General features: G+C 37.6%; 2 protein-coding genes across 2 annotated transcripts; both read left to right on the top strand.

The window, feature by feature from the left end:
• The first annotated feature begins 1,643 nt into the window (after positions 1 to 1,643).
• LOC130744853 (uncharacterized) lies at positions 1,644 to 2,192 on the top strand. The gene has a single exon (XM_057597015.1). The coding sequence runs from the start codon at positions 1,644 to 1,646 to the stop codon at positions 2,190 to 2,192; it is 549 nt and encodes a 182-aa protein (XP_057452998.1).
• Positions 2,193 to 17,489: 15,297 nt separating this feature from the next.
• Positions 17,490 to 18,647, top strand: LOC130744852 (uncharacterized). Its single transcript, XM_057597014.1, has one exon. The coding sequence runs from the start codon at positions 17,490 to 17,492 to the stop codon at positions 18,645 to 18,647; it is 1,158 nt and encodes a 385-aa protein (XP_057452997.1).
• The last annotated feature ends 1,716 nt before the right edge of the window (positions 18,648 to 20,363 follow it).

Here is a 20,363-nt window from a genome sequence, read left to right as displayed (position 1 = left end):
AGAGTAAGCAGTAGCCATGTCATCTGTCAAACTGGTCAAATGACAAAAACCACACACGCTAACAAATTAAAGGCAATTTTTTTAAGAAATTAGTCTAGGGATGGAAACCAAATTCTCGTTTTAGTTTAGGGACGAAGCAACATTAAACTCTTTTATAAAACAATCTTATTTTAAACGTAGTCAAATTAAAAGATTCATATACTACTTTTTACTTTTTTTTAGACAACAAAACAGAAGAAGAGAAAAGTAATAAATATGATATGTTATATAAGAGGAAGAGAGAGAAAAAAAAAATCTTGTGTTTAAAATAGCATCATAGTAATGGCGTATTGTAGTGACGTCATGACACTGACTTGTAGAGTTGAGGACAAATAAATAATTGAGTGAACTACTGAACTAATTGGCCTCTAGCCCGCCATGTCAAAAAGCAAAAATATTTAAGTGAACAAAGACCACACAAATACATCTTCAGCATATCAACTAAAATCTTCACTATTTCTCCTGTATTAAGAATTGTCGGCCAAGAGAGAGCAAAGTTTCTGGGCTGTATAGGAAATTGTTTGGGAAATGAAGTTAAGGTGAGAATAAATTTATTACAGGTACTAATTAATTTATAAACAATTTAAATATATAATTAATTTGAGTATAAGAGATACTAATCAATTTATACTTATAATGAAAATCAATTTATAAATTTGTCAAAGCTAAAAGTTGAAATAAATAAAAATTCAACAACTGTGTTACCTTCTAAAAAGTAGAAAATAGCACATGATAATAACAGTATAAAGAATATATTAATAATCATTGATATATTTTTTTTGGAACATTAACCTCGCCTCTGTTAAAAAACCCACAGGATAGGTTAAGTGGTAGGAGTTGGGGGACATATGAGTTGGTTAGAAGAGGTCCAAGAATCGATTCCTGACGAGTGTAATTTATCTTTTCGATGTACTAAAAAAATTGCTTTGTTTCAAACTCCAAAAGCCCTATTTTCCTGCATACCAAAAATACTCCAGAAGCCCTCACAGCGCAACTATGTTCCTTGTAGTACTTTTTGTCCATTATTCAATTACTCATTCTTCCTTCCCTTTTTTCTTACACTATCTACATTCTACAAAGAACAAGCACAATTAAAAGAAGGTTGTCGAGAGTTGAGATGGTGAACTGTGTTGGAGGTTTGGGGGACTGGAGAGGAGATGGGGGAGGTGGCAGCTTCATCTGCGGTGGTGGCGTCTCTGCTAGTGGTGGAGGTACCTAGTCGTGGGTGAGAAAGAGTTATTCCTAATATTAACCTGTTGGTATCTAAAAATTCTGTAACGACTAGCACGGTAGCCGAAACGCTTCGCTAACTAGCATGGTAAGATTAGTCGCCGGGGTAGCTAGTTGTATCAATGTAAGCAACCGATCTCTCATAATGAAACGACTAGGATTTGAACCTGGACACGATTTGGGTAAAGGTACAAAGGGGTCTCAACACACGATGAAGATATTATGCAAGGTTCTAGAAGGTTAACACGTGCTTGAAAGAGTGAGTGAGCGAATCACTCTTTTAAAGTTGGGAAATTAGTTATTTCTTAAGAACCAACTGACAGCTTAAACACAACTTCAAGGCTGACCTGAAGAAGTAACCGTCAACACCCCACATGTGGGATTCCACGTTTGATATTAGTTTCCTTGGTTTGATGGCTTCTATAGTCGCCACAATGCCCTTTCAACTCGCCACTAACCCGCCGGGCGGCGTCTTTCAGGCAAATGGCGGAGTTCCAGTATCTGTTGCTAGGATTTGTCGGGACAATGATACCATTCAATGCCCAGGAGAAGCTGTGATGGCTGTTGTGTACGAGGAGGAGGTTTATACAAATTTCTTGATTTGCAACACCGTCTCCTTCATCGCGTCCCTCACTGTTTGTCTCTTGTTGGTGAGTGGAATCCCTCTCAAACATCGACTCGTCATATGGGTTTTGTCGATCGGCATGTGCATCACCATCACCAGCCTCGCTCTCACCTACATGTTTGCGGCCTCCATGGTCACACTAGATCCCGTTTGGGAGGCTGCTGATAAAATGTTTGGACGAGTACTCAAAATCTGGGTTCACTTGTTAGGAATCGTGGGTGTTTATCTCATCATACGAATGGTTTACCGTGTGGTTAAATGGATCATTAAATGTTGTCGCCCGCAGCAACAACAATGAGAATCGCACGAGCTAGCTAGCTAGCTTCGTATGGTTGCAATTGGTTGCAGATTATGAATAAAGGAAATTCCTCTGGTACAAGCAAAAAAAATATGGGTCAAATACAGGAGTGACATGTATCAGTAGGAAAATTACATGTGGATTATTTATTAATAATATTGTGGAGTTCTTGAAACTCTGAATCAACCAGTAAGTTTTTTGTAATTATAAACTAACTCCAATACCTTCTATTTTTTGAATTCAGTCCTTATGTCATCCAATTTTTTCACCTTCTTTCCCCTCGTTTCAGATATGTTCACCTTCTTTCACTTTCATTTTGCCTCTGGTTTTAGGGTTCTATCTCTTTAACACCTCAAATTAGGGTTTCAAAATTTCCCCAAATCCTATCAATTAGGGTTCATACAAATTGAATTTCCCATCAACGGATTAGTGGAGAGAAGAGAACAATTGTGAAAGGTGGTCATAGCCACATATGAAGATGGAAAGTGACACCCTCAATGGAGACAGCAATATCACTTGGCAATCCAGTATCACAGAAACCTACCAAAACCACAAACCAAAAAAAATTCCCCATCAAACTTTAAACATCTCTTTTTAAACTACAGAAATGCATGTCTGAGTTGGACTCCATCCATTAATCAGTTGAACAAAGGTTGGTACTCGACGAGGGAATTCCAATTCAAAATTACAGAAATCCCTCGGGTTTCTTCCTTCTAGTCTTAAGTTTTTATTCTGTTTTGGCCAAGTTTCCCTGCTGTATTGGCAGCTAAGCGAGTCTTGGTGTTGTCACCTTGTTCTCGGGTTCTCTGTTTTTTTTGGTTATGCTATTGCAGATTGCAGGCTGCGGCTTTTTAATTCTCTTCCCCCTCTTTGTATTTTTTTCTCTTTTCTTAGGGTTGGAAAATACCCTAGTATTCCTATTATTACAATTTTGCTTAAAAAAAAAAAATAGAAACTTTTGATGGAAGTTCAGAAAACCTAATCTCAATACATTGTAAAAAGTCATATTAATCGTGGTAAAACTTAGTTTTATATACATAATTATTGAAAAGGGTGAGGGCATATTTAGTAAGTTATAATTCAGTTGGGGTTATAGTGTAAATAATGTAAAAATGATTTAGTCAGCACTTATCATATTAAGTGTCCATATATTATTGGCCCACCTCACTCCTGTAGCTTACACTCACCTGAATTTATGGGCACCCAAGCATGCACCACGTTATATACGTACGGTTTCATCTCCCATCGATGCATGCATGCTCATGTGAGTATGCATGATTTACGAAATTTGTCGTACTTAATTTTTGTTCGAGTACATTACAGGGGTACTCTTGATCCTGCTTTCATACGTGGAAGAGGAGTTATATCTTAGATTAATGCCTTAATGATGTTGTTGTCCATTTAGTACTTTGTTTAAAGATGCATGTGTGACGTGTGTTAAGTAGTTTTCATTTCTTTTCTCTTGTTGCATTTGTGGTTTCTTTGATCTATTTAATACCACATGTTTTTGTGGATTTGTATCCTCTAAAGTTGGGAAGAATATTTGCAGAGAGTACACTTCCATCTCGATCTCACCTCTCTATTATGTTAGAAGTTTTATATTGGTTAGAGATATTGGTTAGAAATATAAACAAACAAATTTTTATAAATGGTAGAGAAATCATCAACTCTTGAGCTATTTTTTTGTTGAGTTAGGTGTCCCTAATTTTATTATGGTATCAGATTTTATCCTAGATTTATTTGTTGTAGAGACCTCTCATATTTGGATCACCTGTACATGTTCATTTCACGCTCCAAATGTCCAACCCTGGGCGTGAGTGTGTATGTTAGAAGTCTTACATTAGCTAGAGATATGGTCAAACAAGTGTTATAAAAGGTAGAGCTAGCATTCTTCAACTCTTGAACTAATTTTTAGGTTGAGTTAGATCTGCCTAATTTAAATACATTGTGATCATTGCACATGGTTTTTGTTTGTGTGCATGGCTTTTTTTTTATAAGTTAATATGTATTGAAAAGGGTTAACTATCATATTGGTCCCTATGTTTGAGTCGCCGTCTGAGGTAAGTCCCTCCCCGGAAAATATTTGGTCTAAAGTCCCCGTGTTTGAAAAACTTTTGGAGCGGGTCCTCGCCGGAGGGCGGAGCTCCGGCGAGTGATGATTTGGATCGCTGACTGTGTTAGTTATGCTTACGTGGATTTAAAAAAATATTAAAAAATTAAAAAAAATTACATGTCAGATTCATTAATCAAATTAACTACAATTAAACATATTACCAAATCTAACCCTAAATCAAATAACAAAATCAATTTCCCCCCAAATTAACTTCAATTCCCCCAAATTAACCCAAAAAATAACACTCCAGAATCATCATCATCATCAAAACACCCCAACCTCAAACCCAGTACACAACACAAACCCAGAACACCCAACCTCAAACCTCACCCACAGTTTCTAAACCCCCTCACCCAACCTCACCCTCACCCTCACCCACCTGCAAACCCTCACGACCTCACCCAACCTCAACCCTCACCCGCAAACCCCAAACCCTAACCCGCAACTTCACCCCCAAACCCCAACCCGCATCCTCACCCTCACCTGCAATCGGAACCAAAACCAAAACCCCAACCCCTACCCCCAACCGAAATCCCCACCCCAATCTAAGTTTGGATCCAGAAGAACCCATAACATGGGTGAGAGAAGAGAGAGGTGAAGAGATCGATCAACCACTTGATAGATCCAGAAAAACCAAAACATCAGTCTTCATTCTCTTGATAGATCCACTCATCAGGCTTCACCCACAGTTTCTTCTGCTTCCGACATGGAGGAGGCTCAATCCCAACCGAATCAGTACATCAATATAACAAATAGCAAGTCAGAGACGCACAGGGGAGGACAAGAACACACCTCGCCCAATACAGAACAGAACAGAACAGGTATGCAGCAGCTACACAGAACACAGAATCTGGTCACCAACTTGAATTGCCTCCAAGACTTTACGACCAAAGGTAGAAGCAAGAACAAACAACCACCCTCGAACCACCAAGGATCCACCCTCATCCATATTCAACCAAACCCCCCAAATACCACCAATCTGGAACCCTAACCTGCAAACCCAAGCATTGCTGTGAATCGGCGCAAATCGAAGGCAGAGAAAGAGGTTGAGGTCTCTGTCACGGTGCGAGGAGGAAGAAATCTTCGTTCACGCTGCTCATCATCACCGTCATCTTCGTCGGCGGCGGTGGCGGCGGTTTGAGACGCCAGGATCGTCCTCCGTCGCACTCAGATTCAGATCCAGATCGTTGTTGCAGTGTTTGTGCTTCTGCTACGTTCAAGTGGTGGAGGCTGCTGGGGTTGGTGGTGGTGAAGAAGAACAGGATTTGGATTGAACCCTAATTTGAGGAGAAGAAGAAGAAGATTTGGGTTGCAAAATATGAACACTAATTTTGATTAGAATGACTGAAAATTTGGGTTAATTTGGGGAAATTCTTTTTGAACAATTTGGGGAATTACTTTGGGAGAATTGATTTTATTAATTAATTTAGGGTTTTTTTTTTGTTGTTAATTGGGTCCAATATTCTGAAGTGTTATTTAATTTTTAATTTTTAATTTTTTTTTAAATCCATGTCAGCTTTTTTTGCCCTGTCACCGGTCCAAATCATCACTCGCCGGAGCTCCGGGCTCCGGCGAGGACCTGCTCCAAATGATTTATAAAGAAGAGGATCTTTTACAATAATTTTTCCGGCGAGGGACTTACCTCAGACGGCGACTCAAACACAGGGACCAATATGATAGTTAACCCTATTGAAAAAGAAGTAGAAGGGTAGTGAGCATGGCTTTTGAATAGTTAGAATGACTATTGCAGGAACAAAGTTAATGGCCTCTCACAATATGTACATGAGATTCTCTTTCAATATACGGAAATAATATGTAAGGCACATGGGTTTGTTTTGTATTTTGTGAGGAAATGAAGAACTAGGCCATTGCATTGCAAGCTAAGAGCTAGGCACATGCTCTACTACCAAGATTGACCAATGCATGACAATGTAATAAAGCCAAGTAAATACGTATGTATGTAAGAGCACATGGCCAGTATAGTCACGTAGGGCTTGGAACCAAGACACAATCACACTTAGTCACTTAGTCTTGTAATTACTCATGACACTTAATTAATAAGTAGGCAAACTTAAAAATGTTGTTTGTGTTTTAAACAGTAGTCATGCCTTCCCTATATTGACCAATAGTAAGCTGCTAGGGTGCCATGTCATCATTTTGACTAGTAAATTTTATATTCTAAACTTGGGTCCCTAAATTTTTTTAAATTTAGTATTTTATCCTCAACTATTTATAATTTTTAATAGTTCTTGAAATAAAAAAAAATTAAGTTAACCTAAAATAAGATTTTATTTTGCTTTGTACCTCCGCTGCAAGCCGCCCCTTAGCGGTGGTCTTTCCTGCCGACATGGATAATCATTGAGTTTGTTTGTGAAATGAGTAAAATTTGCTTCTTCATTCTATCAGTTTGCTTGATAAAAATGAAAATATGTAAGAAGGAACAAAACTCATTTTAATCAATTTATCAAGTCTGTAGATCAAACTTTGGCACTTGCTTTTTCACGCTAATTGCCTACCTGTATTGATATAGTGTGCTCCTCCTACAATTCATCACACCCTTCCAATTATTGCACTCCTCCAAGGCTCCAACAGATTCTATTAAAATCAATATGGTTGCGTCTATCAAAGCTGATTGTGGAGCAGGTCTTAGTTTTGTTGCAAGAAACCATTGCAAATTTGCAACTACTTATGCAGGGTCACTTTATGTAGCAGATTTTGTACACACTTACATGCCTCTCTTTTTTAGCTAGTGGATTTGGCATTTCTTGCGTTAAGATTAAATTAGCCTTCTGTTTAAAGGGGTTTGAAGGCTTCTTGGTTTTTCTGAGTTTTTTTTTCCTTCGGAGGGATAGTTTGCCCAGTGTTTGTGTTTTTGAGTTTTCATTTTGGAGTGTTTAGCATTTTCCTGTATTTAATTTGTCACAACAGCACAGATAAGAAAATGAACTCAAAGGAGAGGAGGAAGGATTGGATCAATAAATTTACCCCAAATCAGCTTGAAATGTTTAAAATCAATTTCTATAAGGTTAAAATCAATTTGAAAATAAACATTTTTTGAAAAATAATTGTATTTTTATTATATGGTAAAATTTATAAAATAAATAGTTGAAGGATCTATTTAAAAAATTTAAAAGTTAAAATGACATGACACAAATCTCCATTTGGCATTCATTGATTGGATATGGGAGAAACAACTTATAACCTTCCCTCACCAACCAGCATGTAAAAGTTTGCCTAATAAGTATTCTTGCCCCAAAGACAACATTCAAGTCTAACACAAAATCTATCCCCTTCCTCTTCTTTCTTCCCTGCAGGCTGCAGCCACTAACAACCTCTATACCACCACCACACAATCCTCCCTTGCACATCTCAAACTGAACAAGAACAAGCAAATTAAATATAAGCACCGATCGATACTCAAAACGGGTGGAATAAATCAATTATTATCATTGTCAGGAATGTTGACACCATCTCCTTCATCGCATCCCTATGTTTGTCTTTTGCTCATGAGCGGAATCCCTTTTTTTTTGTCAATTGAGTGGAATCCCTCTAGACAACATCATAGCACGTATTGTAGAGCAGTAGAGACATCATTCATCATGACAAGTTGAGGACATATAAATAATTGAGTGAACTAATTGGGTCTCTGGCCCGCCATGTCACAAAAAAATTGAGTACGTGAACATAAGACAACCCAAAAAACCTCATCAGCAAACTAAAATCTTCTCTATATATCGATGTGGAATGTGATTTTCAAGCTAGGTACAGGAGTGAGGCAATTGCAAAAGTGATAAAATGAGTACTCATCTGGAGTCAACAGATTATGGAGAAGAAAGAGCTCCTACAAAGAGAGGTTGGGCAAAGTTTTTGGGCCACACAGGAAATTGTTTGGGAGATAATGTGTTTGGTTCCAATTCTAAAATGTGGATCAGAGTCTCAAACATGGATCTTCATCGTTATGAAGATGTTTTAGAACTAATTTTGAAAATCGATTCTACAAGTTTAATCCGAATCTGGCAAAATTTACTTGGGGTAGCTTCTCCATCTGGCTGATCTGATTTTGTCTATTTGTAATATAATTCTACACCTATAATTCTAGTTGCTGCACACACATACAATATCCAAATCATACCTAGACTCAATTTTAGACCACAGAGCAAATTCTGCAATTTTATTTGTGAGGAGACACAAAAGTACAAATTTTACTTGGCTGTGTTTTGTCCATATATATAACTTCTGAGAATTGTTATTCAGACCCTCACATCTATTTAGACACAAGGAAATACTAGATTCTCTAAAATACCCCCTTCGAACGCACTCTAGGACGTACAACGTGTTGTCGCACTTTTCCAAGGGCGATGAAGACGTATCATGAACAAGCGTCGTTGACGCTAGTAGAAAGTGTGATAAATTAATACCATCAAGTTTTATCGCACTTTCTGACTGCGGCTGTCACGCATGTTTAAAGTGCAGTTGAGACACACTTTCATTATGCGACATTTAACAGAAACTTGACACACGGTAACAGAAACAAAAACTTAAACAGAAACACACACACAACCTCAAAACAGAAACAGATAATGACAATGTTGCAGGAAATGAAACAGATAATGATCATTTTATATTACTATAATAATATTACATTGTTACTTTACAACAACGACCGCAATTTGCAATTCCACTATTAGATCATTACAACTACAACATAAATAAACTAGTCACCAGTGAGATCTACGACTTCATCGCTCTGCGGTATGTTCTCCACAATTTGGCCATGCGATCTAGGTATGGTCGCTCCCAACCACGAGCTTCAACGGTACAATGATAGCGCAATTGTGGATTAATCACCGGCAAAGGAAAGTCACTTGACATATGCGCCTACAAAATGATGATTTATATTGTTAATAACCTTATAATGTTATGTAATGTGAATGTATACTAAATATAATAATGAAAAGTACCTTCACCCAATGGTTGTTGTTGACAAGGAGCAAACATACAATCTAGTGCTCTGACGGATGTGGCACTGGACCGGTGAGAGGAAGGTATGTGGAGCACCCCTTAACTAATAAGGTCACAAACATAATCTGGTACATTGTAGCAACAATGTGGCCCATATCAGGCATGCTTAACCACTTGTCCATTGTTGCAATCTCCCTCAGAGCAAGATGCAAGACTTGCATTACCTGATCGTAATGTTTGTTTGTGGTATACAAATCAAGGTAAACTGTCTTGCGCGATGTAAGCTCCCTTATCATTTCGTGTCGAACTTCATGCCAGCTATTTTCCCCCTTGCCCATCAAGGAAGCAATGCATCTATAAGGGATACTCATTCCAGTTATTTTCCCCCTTGCTTAGTAAAACTTCATGCCAGTTATTTTCCCCCTCGAACTTCATGTCATTCATATGATTCAGGGAAACTCATTCTGAAATGAACAGATACATAAACGGTTTTACTGGTTCTGAACTGCAAATAATCGCACTATGAACATGCGTCTACGTCGTACTATAAGAGTGCGTCGCACGATAAGAGTGCGACGTAGACGTTGTTTGATGCTGCGTCAATACAATAAAATAAAAAAATCAATGGCACAGCGCAGTTACAAACTGCGTTGGAGACGCTCTTAACGAGTGCGTTTATGACGCACTCAACAAGGGCGTTACAAACGCACTTTTAACGAGCATTTGTAACGCACGTTTAAGACGCGACAAATCTGAATCGAGAAATGCAACAGTTACCTTTACAGACGACGGCGAACAATGGCAGAGAGGAGACGCCGGTGTGGGCGGACTGAGACTATGAACACGGTGGCGTCTGTGGTGGTGGCCGGCGGTGAGAGAGGTTGATGGGTTTGGAGGTTGCTATAATGGATTTGGAAATTTGTAGTCGGGGGGGGGCGGGGGGGGGGGGGGAGAAGCCAAGAGAAAGAAGCTGGGGAGGGAGGGAGCGGTATTTTAAATTTTTATTAAGGGCATTTTTGACAATTCACACATTTTGGGGGGGTGTCTGAATAATAATTCCCATAACTTCTATCATTCGTCACATAGGCCTAGAAACAAAATTCACAAAACTGAATCAGGAAATAAGAAGTTCACACTAAATCTAAAAGAATTAAGGGCCCGTTTGATTGCAGTTTTAGTTTTCAATTTCTAAGACAATTTTAGAAACGGTTTTTAGAAGAAGCTAGAAACAATTTAAATGACATGTTTTCCAATATTTAAAAAACTGATATATAAGAACTGAAACTGAAAATATTTTTTAGCTATTTTGGTTTTTTAGTTCTAAAAAATGTCATATCAAACAGGCCATAAGACTCCTCAGTTACAGAAAATGGATTAAAGATTTAAAAAGGAGTGTGGGAAATGCATACCATAAAACCTTGTTTGTAAGGGAACGTAGCGAGACGCCTTGTCTGATTCTTTGTGAAATGAAAACGGTCAAATATGTGCTGCAACCTGAATCACTGAAAGCATTCAAAGAATAGGGTCCACCTAATATGCACCACTTTTTAGTGGTGTAACTTTGCACCACTATGTTAATTGTCCATTTTACCCCTGTTCAAAAAATTAATCCCATCAAAATCCACCCGGTAATACCAATATTTTTTTCTTTTTATAAAATAATTTTTTTTAACAGGGGTAAAATGGACAATTGGTATAGTGGTGCAAGGTTGCACCACTAAAAAGTGGTGCATATTAGGTGACACCCAAAGAATAATCAACTGAATAATTGCAATAATTGAAAAATCCAAAAAGCAATCACCCTAATCTTAATGAAGAAGGGGCAGGAAAAAAATCCAAAAAACAACGTGTATAACATTCATATCCGATACAATTTCACTCAACACTTCAACAGTTTCAAGAGGTTGATCAGGTTAGGTCATTATCAATATTCATTAAGGTCTTAAGAATGTGTAAAGAAATGTGAAAAGAAAGGAAAATGTATATTTATGAAAGGACCTTAAAAAAGTGAAGAAAAAAAACCCTTACCATCTCTTCTTCCATTACTTTTGAATTGTTGGGTAGTTATGTTATGTAATTTTATATTTTGATTTTCATGATCTGTTTCTGTAACACTCTCTAAACCTCCGCCTAAATATTATAACATAAATCAGAGTAAAATGCATAACACAGATGGTGTCACATTTATTCTCCAAAAACATACATCAAAAACACCCGTCATGCTCATAATAAATATATAAATTTTCAACTTTAATGTCATAACATCATATGCATAGCATAGCGGATTTATTTTCAACTCCAAAATTAAACATAATCTAAGAATAAATAAAGAGAGTTCATAAAATATCTCCTAACATTCAGGTACAATACTAAACGTTTGTCCAGTGTTACATAACGAAGCATGACTCCCTTCACTAAAAGCATATCTAAATACTAGCTCTTCCGACTACTCGCGAGAAGCTCCACTATTCTCAGTACCTGAGCGATGTCGCATAGAACATCATTCTAACAGAAGGGTGAGAACTCATATCATATGGATAAGCATAATAATAAATGGACCCATAATAAATAATGTAAAAGCTTATCTATGTTCCACATAAATTCTTCAGACTTCACTAACAAATGATAAATTATGTAATTTAATATAATCAATCAATGTCACAGTTATGACAATACTTCATAATTCATAGCATCAAGTAAGCAAATATTATCGTCTCCAATTACCACAACATCAAATCTAAAAAAATATCACAATTATCATTAATTAGCATCAACAACTCCCTAACACATATGACTAAAGTGAGACCCGTGCAAATGACTTTGGTACCAAAATTGTTATCCTTAGCGGTATCACCGCGTCCACTCCAGACAGATAACCACCAATAAAGCTCTCGCTCTAGGCTTCAAAACCACTCCAGATTTGGGACAAGTCACTAGCCTCCACGAGAACTAGCAAACATTGCCTCTTGACAACTATGCAGTGTATTGTGTAAAACTCAACTAACATATGCATATTCAGACCATCTCCAAGTCTTAATTATTTTAGCATATTCATCACCAGCTCAACAATTCACATCATCTCCAATTTCACAAAACACACACTTACATATTATCAATCACACAACTTGCAATCACAGTAACTTAGCAACTTAACACATAACATCAATTCAGAAACAAAATCATATAATTAACTATTAAACATATATAAATTAAATATAATTCATATATAACAGGTTTTACAACTATTATACAAAAACTGGATTCTACCTAATTTTCCCCAAAAACTAGTCATCTCTCTGCACCATCCCCCTCATGTGCGCGATACCGCGCGCACCACTACCTACATGCCCCACCTCCCTCGCGCGCAACCCTCGCCATGGCTGCGCGCCACCGCGCCTTGCACAACACCACGCGCGCGCACCACATCTTTTTTCGAAAACAACATTTGCACCTAAAATGACTCATTTTATTCAAAATAGTTATAAACTGTACAGCAACCTAGGCGAATTTTTAAATACCTCAAATACACTCAGAAAAATCCAATATTTTTATCATGGTTCTCTATAGACGTTTTGTAAATCCCTGTAAATTTTCAAGTTGAAATTCGAAGTACAAAATTCATGAAAAATCTAAGACTAACAGCAAATCGTGAGAAATGAGACAGATTAACCTATCTCACTAAAACGCATATAACTCGAGCTACAGACGTCGGAATGACGTGAAACCAGCGGCAAAAGTTTTATAACAGAAAGGGATACATCTTTTATGAAGACTACTTCTTCAAATTCGATCATTAACACAGCTCGAAATAGGGTTCAAGAGCTCGTAAATTTTTGCGGCCTCATGCGCGGCGCGCTACCCCCTCTCTTCCACCCACAATTCATAACCCTAAATTCAACTATCCACCTTCAATTTAGAAAAAACTGCATCCTATGGTTCCTAAATCAGGTTTTCTATCATTATTCACTATCATACCAATCCAAATAACATGAATTCAAACCCTTACCTCTTGAAGATCAAATTCTAGGTTTTCTTCTCTTTTCTCCCCTTCTCTCTTTCACGCTTCTTTTCTTCTGCTCTGCTAACTCCTCCAATTCTCAAATTCTGATTTCTCCCTTTCTATTTCACTCCTAACCCTAAAATAGTCTTATAATGGGCCCCACTCTCAACTACTCACTTAATTATCTAATAAAATCACTTAATCACCTTATTATATAATAAAATCTCATAATTACCTTATTATATAGTAAAATCACCTATTTATTCAAATCATTATATAATCTAATAATAATTAAAATAAAATAGTAAATAACCTAATAACGGAAAAATGGGGTGTAACGTTCCTACTAAGTACTAATAGCTAGGCTCTTCTATAGCTTCCTTAAAGTCAGCTAAATTGTCTCTTTTACAATCACTGGATCACTCTCAACTAGGGATGACAATGGGTAGGGTTTGGGTAGGGTACTATAGTACCCATCCCCATACCCGTGTTTTCAAAAATTACCCGTACCCGTCCTCATACCCGCGTGGGTAGCAATTTGAATGCCCGTATCCGTACCCTCTGGGTACTTATATGCCCGTACTTGTGCCCACTACCCGCAATTTAGCTAACCAAAATATAATTTTTCACTATTTTTGTTAATCGAAAACAAAAATACAACTAACTTTTTAAATAAAAAACACTAATTAAAAATACAAAAGATTATCTAAAAACTTAACAAGTAAAATCATTCAACTAAGCATAATTTTTTTAGAAGAAATAAGCGAGAAAGATATAACTTTAAATTTATAATTTTAGATTTATAATATAGTCTTAAAATTATAGGTTATTAACTTACTAATTTTAAAAATAAGTGGGAGTAAATTAGCAATAGTTATAAATATCTTAAATACTTAGCTATTTTTTTTTAAAAAAAAGTAAGTTTGAAAGTTATAGCTTAAGTTAATTTATTAATAACTTAATATATTACCAAATAATAATAATAATAATAATAATAATAATAATAATAATAATAATATTATATGTGTGCGGGTATGGGGCGGGTTGGGTACTATAGTGCCCATACCCGCACTCATACCCACTATTTTTTGCGGGTAATTACTCATACCTAACCTCATACCCATCTAGCGGGTTTTTACATTATCCATAGTGAGTATTTTTTGCAGGTACCCTATGGGTCCGAGACCCATTGCCATCCCTACTCTCAACTCTCTATTTGACTTGTATGGCAATGGATTGGTGGCAGCATTCTTTGACAATATATTCGGTTTCAATTTTGCTTTTTTTTTTACCAAATTTAGAAGACAAATGTCTCTTTGTTAAACCTACTGCAATTGGCTATTGAGCACATGATAATCACAATTAGACACATCATGAATTCTTAAGACAGACACAATTTTATTTGCTTTCAACACAAGGAAAATCAAATCTATTAACTCGCCTAATCCAGATAATACACAATTTTTTATATGTCTGTAAGTACTAAGTACTAAGTAACTATAAATTTCAACCAATAAAGTTGAAGTAGCCCTTCACCAGCAGCAACACAAGAGTTGGAAGAACTGCTTCAGCAGCCAAAACACGAAGCGACAGAACAGAATGAAACACAACAAAACGATTAACCCGGCCCAAAACACTACATAAATCCGGGTAATGCGAACAACTGTTCTGCTAGCAGGGTTCAGCACCATCCATATAGCTATTAAATACGCCCCTGCAGTACAAATTACTGAGATGCTCATGATTATTATAAGCACCCACATAACCACTCTGTTACGTAGGGAAAATCCACTAATCAGTAACAGTATTATTGTCTGAGATGCAGAGAAAGATATGGTACATAACAGAATGAAAATCTCATATTTTAACTTTTGGTCGCTTTCGCCAAAGGCGAATACTGAAGTACCAGCTTTGCAAATTTTTCCAGCTGCACAACCCTGCTGGCTATCTGTGTCTGATTGCCAAACACCCCCTGGTGGGTTTATGGCAATTTGAAAAGTTAAGGTTGCAATCACTGTGGCTACAATCATAAGAGAACCTCGCATTTGTTCTAACCAATTCCCCTGTTTGCTTTTTGTTCCATAATCTCCATGTGCTACTTCATTATGAGGGGCTACTCTTGTTGGTAGTGATCTTCTATCCATTGTCCTTTTTTTTTCTTAGTTTTCTTAGGATGCATAGCCTTTCCATTAAATAGAGCTTCTTTTCTACGTGGGAATAGCTAAAGGTGATGTAAATTCAGTGAACCTTCCGCTGAGGCGAACGTGGAACTATTGGGGTCAAATAATGTGGTTGGAGTGTTTATACTTTTGCCGCAAGAATCAAAATCAGGGTCAATGTTTTAAAGGATGATAATTTTACACCCAAACTCCAGTGCTAGAGTGATATGTGATGGGTTCAGCTATTCAAGTGATACATGTTTGAATTCATTTAAGCAATGTTTTAGAGTTGAGTAATGTAATACATGTTTGAATCAATTTAAACAATGTTTTAAATGTTTTAATTTGAGTATCATGTATGGGAAAATACTCGCTCGAGAAGCTAGCTACATGAGGACGTACATGTTTAAGGCTCAAACAAGATTGCCTTATGTGGCATGTACATGTTACATGATTGTCCCAAGGAGACTTACGCAAGTTATTCTGTGTTGATTAATGAAGCTATTACCTCTTCTACTTTGCATGGAATTAAGGTTGCTTGTGTTAAACAAATTATTTCTCACTTACCGTTTGCAGACAATGGCATTGTTTTTCCCTAGGCAATATTGCAAGAAGTGGAATAGGTAAAGGATGTTCATACCACTTATAAGCGAGCTTTTTGACAAGTCATAAACCTTGACATATCTTAGCTATCTTGCAGCCAAAATGTGTTGGAGAATTGATTTAATGAGGTTAAACTTATGATGAATGTTAATACAGTGGATTGCTTTGATAAATACTTGGGGTTTTCGACTATGATCGATAAGTCAAAGACCCAGGTATTTAATTTTATCGAGGGCTGAGTTTAGAAGAAGTTGAAAGAGTGGAAATAAAAGACCGTGTCTAGAGCGGGAAGAGGGGTGTTTGTTAAGGCGGTATCTCAATTCATCCTTGTTAAATTATGTCTTGCTTCTTATTACCGGTTAGTGTTTGATTGTCATATTGAAGGGATGACTAGTAGGTTTTATTGGGGTGGTAATGTGACTAAAAAGAGCATGCATTGGCTTAAGTGGAATAGTTTGTGTCGTTCAAAAAATTATGGAGGTCTCGACTTCTGAGATTTCAAGACCTTCAACATGGCACTTGTGGGAAAGATTTAATGGTGTATTATGTTGCATCGTAATGATTTTCTTAGCTAGGTCTATAAACCTATTTGTTTCCCACATGGGAATTTTTTTGTTGCTCAGAAATGTTATCGCCCTAGTTATGCACCTATCATTGTCCGTTAAGGTTGGATTTTCCAAAACGGGAGAATGTGAAAAATTGGTGATGGTAGGACCGTGAATACTTAGGATGATCGATGAATTCCTAATGGCCGGATCCTCTGGTTTATAGAGATGAGGTTGCTAACGAACTTGGTATTAAGCTTGTTTCCAATTTAATTTTTCCTTCTACTTTGGTTTGGATTCTTGAGCTTATTGATTATTTGTTTTGATCACTAATAAATTGGAAAATCTTGTCCATCCTTCTTACGCAACAAAGGAATCCTACCCTAAGTTGTTTTATTGGTCGCACTCTTTTAATGGGATTTACACGAAGCGGTCGAGGTATAAGTTTATTCGGCAACACAATGATAATGATTTGGCATTGACTTCATATTCTCCAATGCTTCCTAAAAATATTTGGAGAAAGATTTAAAAATCGGATACTTTGCCAAGGTGTGAAAGAATATCCCAAAGGACTTGTCTCGAGCTTCTACTATTACATAGTGTAGATAATGAGTTTTACCTTTACCATCTTTCCTTTAGTTACTGTAAATAGTTAGTTACTTTACCACTAGGATTAGTTACTAGTGGTTAGTTAGTTAGAGTCGGTTGATTACTCTAGTTAGTGTTAACCACTCTAGTTAGTGTTAGTTAGAACCATGGTTAATTGCTTTACCTTGTGTATAAAAGAAAGCTCTCTGTACAATTTACAATCAATCAATTGATTCAGCTTTTCAGTTTTATCATCTTCAACCTTTCTCTACTTCAAGATTTCTTATGGTATCAGAGCTCTCTTAGAGAGAGCTCTGCTGCGCAACCATGGCGGCTGAACCCGCCGCTTATCCTTTCACCGTGCAAGATGCACAGACCGCTTCCCACACCTTCTATATTCACCCGAACGAGAGCCCCTCCACCGTTCTGGTCTCGCCGCCGCTCTCGGAGGGAAACTACCACAACTGGGCGAGGGCCATGAAGATGAGTCTCTTGACGAAGAACAAGCTGGGTTTTGTAGATGGATCGATTGCAGAACCACCTCAAGATCATCCTGTGTCACCCTTCTGGCAACGTTGCAACATGCTAGTTCTGAGCTGGCTCATCAAATCCATGAGCGTGGAGATCGCACAATCGATTCTATGGCGTGACAAGGCAACCGACGTCTGGAAAGAGCTTCGTGAGAGGTTTTCACAAGCGGATCTATTCCGAATTTCAGAGCTTCAGGAAGAAATCTTCAGTCTGAAACAAGGTGATAGTTTTGTCTCAAAGTTTTATACAAGCATGAAGACTCTTTGGGATGAATTAGACATTTTGAATCCTTTGCCTGTTTGTACCTGTAACCCTCGGTGTTCTTGTGGAGCGATCAAGAATATCGAAGAAGAAAGGAACAAGAATCAAGTGGTTCGGTTCCTTAAAGGCTTGAATGATCAGTTTTCAGGGGTTAGGTCACAATTGATGCTGTTGGATACCTTACCCAATGTGAATCGTGTGTTCGCTCTCATTGCTCAACAAGAAAGGCAATTCTCTGCAGAAAACATCTCTGGGTCTAAGGCGATGATGGCCTCAAGGGAAAGTTCACACGACAATAGAGGAGGTGCATCAACATCGCATTCAGGGAGTTCTCAATCCCAATCCAATTCTGGGTATCACAGTTCTCAGTCCAGTTCTGGAGGCTATCATTCCAATTCAGGGGGGAATAGGTATTCCTCGAAGAAGTGTTCATATTGTGGGAAGATGGGTCACACGGTTGATGATTGCTATAAGAAGCATGGCTTCCCACCAGGGTTCAAGTTCAAGAACCCAAAATATGCAAACAAGTCTGCCAATTGTGTTCATATTGCTGATGATGATCAAGACTCTGAGGGAGGATCTTCAGGACAAGACACAAGATTTGGGTTTACAGCTGATCAGTATCACCATTTGCTTGCTCTTCTTCCAACCTCAGAATCAAAGAGTTCCTCTTCACAACACACTGCAGTGTGAATTCTTGTGTTCAGATCCTTCCTAGCAAATCTGGTAATAGCAGCACAAGTGTCATTCCTATCAAGAATGGTAATCCCCTTGACACTTTTTGGGTTATGGATACTGGTGCTACAGATCATATCTGTAACACATTGAGCTACTTTAGTTCCTATAGTCATGTAGGTTCCATTCCAGTTTCTCTACCAAATGGAGTAACTGAGTCAGCAGTGATCAAAGGATCAATCCATCTTACTCCTAGTTTTGTCTTACACAATGTGCTGTTTCTGCCAAGTTTTCAGTTCAATTTGATTTCTGTACATAAGCTGGTTAAGAGTCTTCATTACAGGCTAATTTTCAATGATGATGTTTGTTTGATACAGGATTCCAGTGCTTGGAGGACGATTGGCACAGTTAAAGCAGTCAAGGGACTATACATCCTCAATAAATCATCAGTTACCCCTCATTCAAGTTGTAATTCAGTACTGTCTTCTGTTTCTTCTGTTGTTATTCCTACTGTCAATGTATCTTGTAGTTTTGATCCCAAAGTGCACAATTTGTGGCACTATAGGTTAGGACACCCTTCTTTTGTCAAAGGGCAGTCAATAAGGGATCTCTTTCCTTATGTACAGTGTACTAAAGAACACATTTGTGATGTATGTCCAATTGCAAAGCAAAAGAAATTGAGTTTTCCATTGAGTACTTCTTCTACTTCTGCCATTTTTAGTTTAATACATGTTGATATATGGGGCCCTATGTCTGTTCTTTCCTTGCATGGTTTCTCATATTTCTTAACAATAGTTGATGATTATTCTAGATATACTTGGGTATACCTATTAAAATCTAAAGCTGAAGTTCAGTTCTTAATTCAGAATTTATGTGCCTTAGTTGAAAACCAGTTTGGAACCACTGTTAGGAGCATAAGAAGTGACAATGGAAAAGAATTTGCTCTTAGTCACTTCTATGCCAGTAAAGGAATAATCCATCAAACAAGTTGTGTTGAAACCCCTCAGCAAAACTCTATTGTTGAGAGGAAGCATCAACATATCTTGAATGTGGCTCGTGCATTATTGTTTCAAGCACATCTTCCAAAGATTTTTTGGGCTCATGCTATTACCCATTCTATTTTCCTGATAAATAGACTTCCTACACCTATCCTTGAAAATAAGTGCCCTTTTCAGCTTCTTCATAACAAAGTTCCAGATGTGTCTTTTCTCAAGGTCTTTGGTTCACTTTGCTTTGCATCAACTCTTGTCAGTCATAGGACTAAGTTTGACCCTAGGGCTCAAAGGTGTATCTTTTTAGGCTTCAAGCCAGGAACCAAGGGGTATATTGTGTATGACCTGAAAACTAGAAACATATCTATACCATGCAATGTGGTGTTTCATGAGAATATTTTTCCCTATTCTCATTCCAGTAGCCTTGACCAAAGTTCTGAGTTCAGTCCTTTACCTTTACCATCTTGTTTACCAGAAGAACCTTTTGACTATTCTTATCCTGAGCATCCTGCGCCCAGACCACCCTCTATATCTTCAGGACCACTCTCTAATCCTGAAGCAGTTCATATCCAGAGGACTTCTACAAGAGCAAGAAAACCTCCTACTTACTTGCAGGACTATCATTGCACTCTTACTGCTGCAACTGCTGTGCCAACTGTTCCTTCTAGTACAGGTATATCCTATCCCTTGTCCAAAGTCATCTCTTATCATAAATTGACCCCTTCCTATCGAGGTTTTGTCA

The sequence above is a fragment of the Lotus japonicus genome, chromosome 3, assembly GCF_012489685.1.
Source record: "Lotus japonicus ecotype B-129 chromosome 3, LjGifu_v1.2".
NCBI lineage: Eukaryota > Viridiplantae > Streptophyta > Magnoliopsida > Fabales > Fabaceae > Lotus > Lotus japonicus.
The sequence above is the reverse complement of the archived record's forward strand: the minus strand, read 5'-3'. Positions and strand labels throughout refer to the sequence as shown.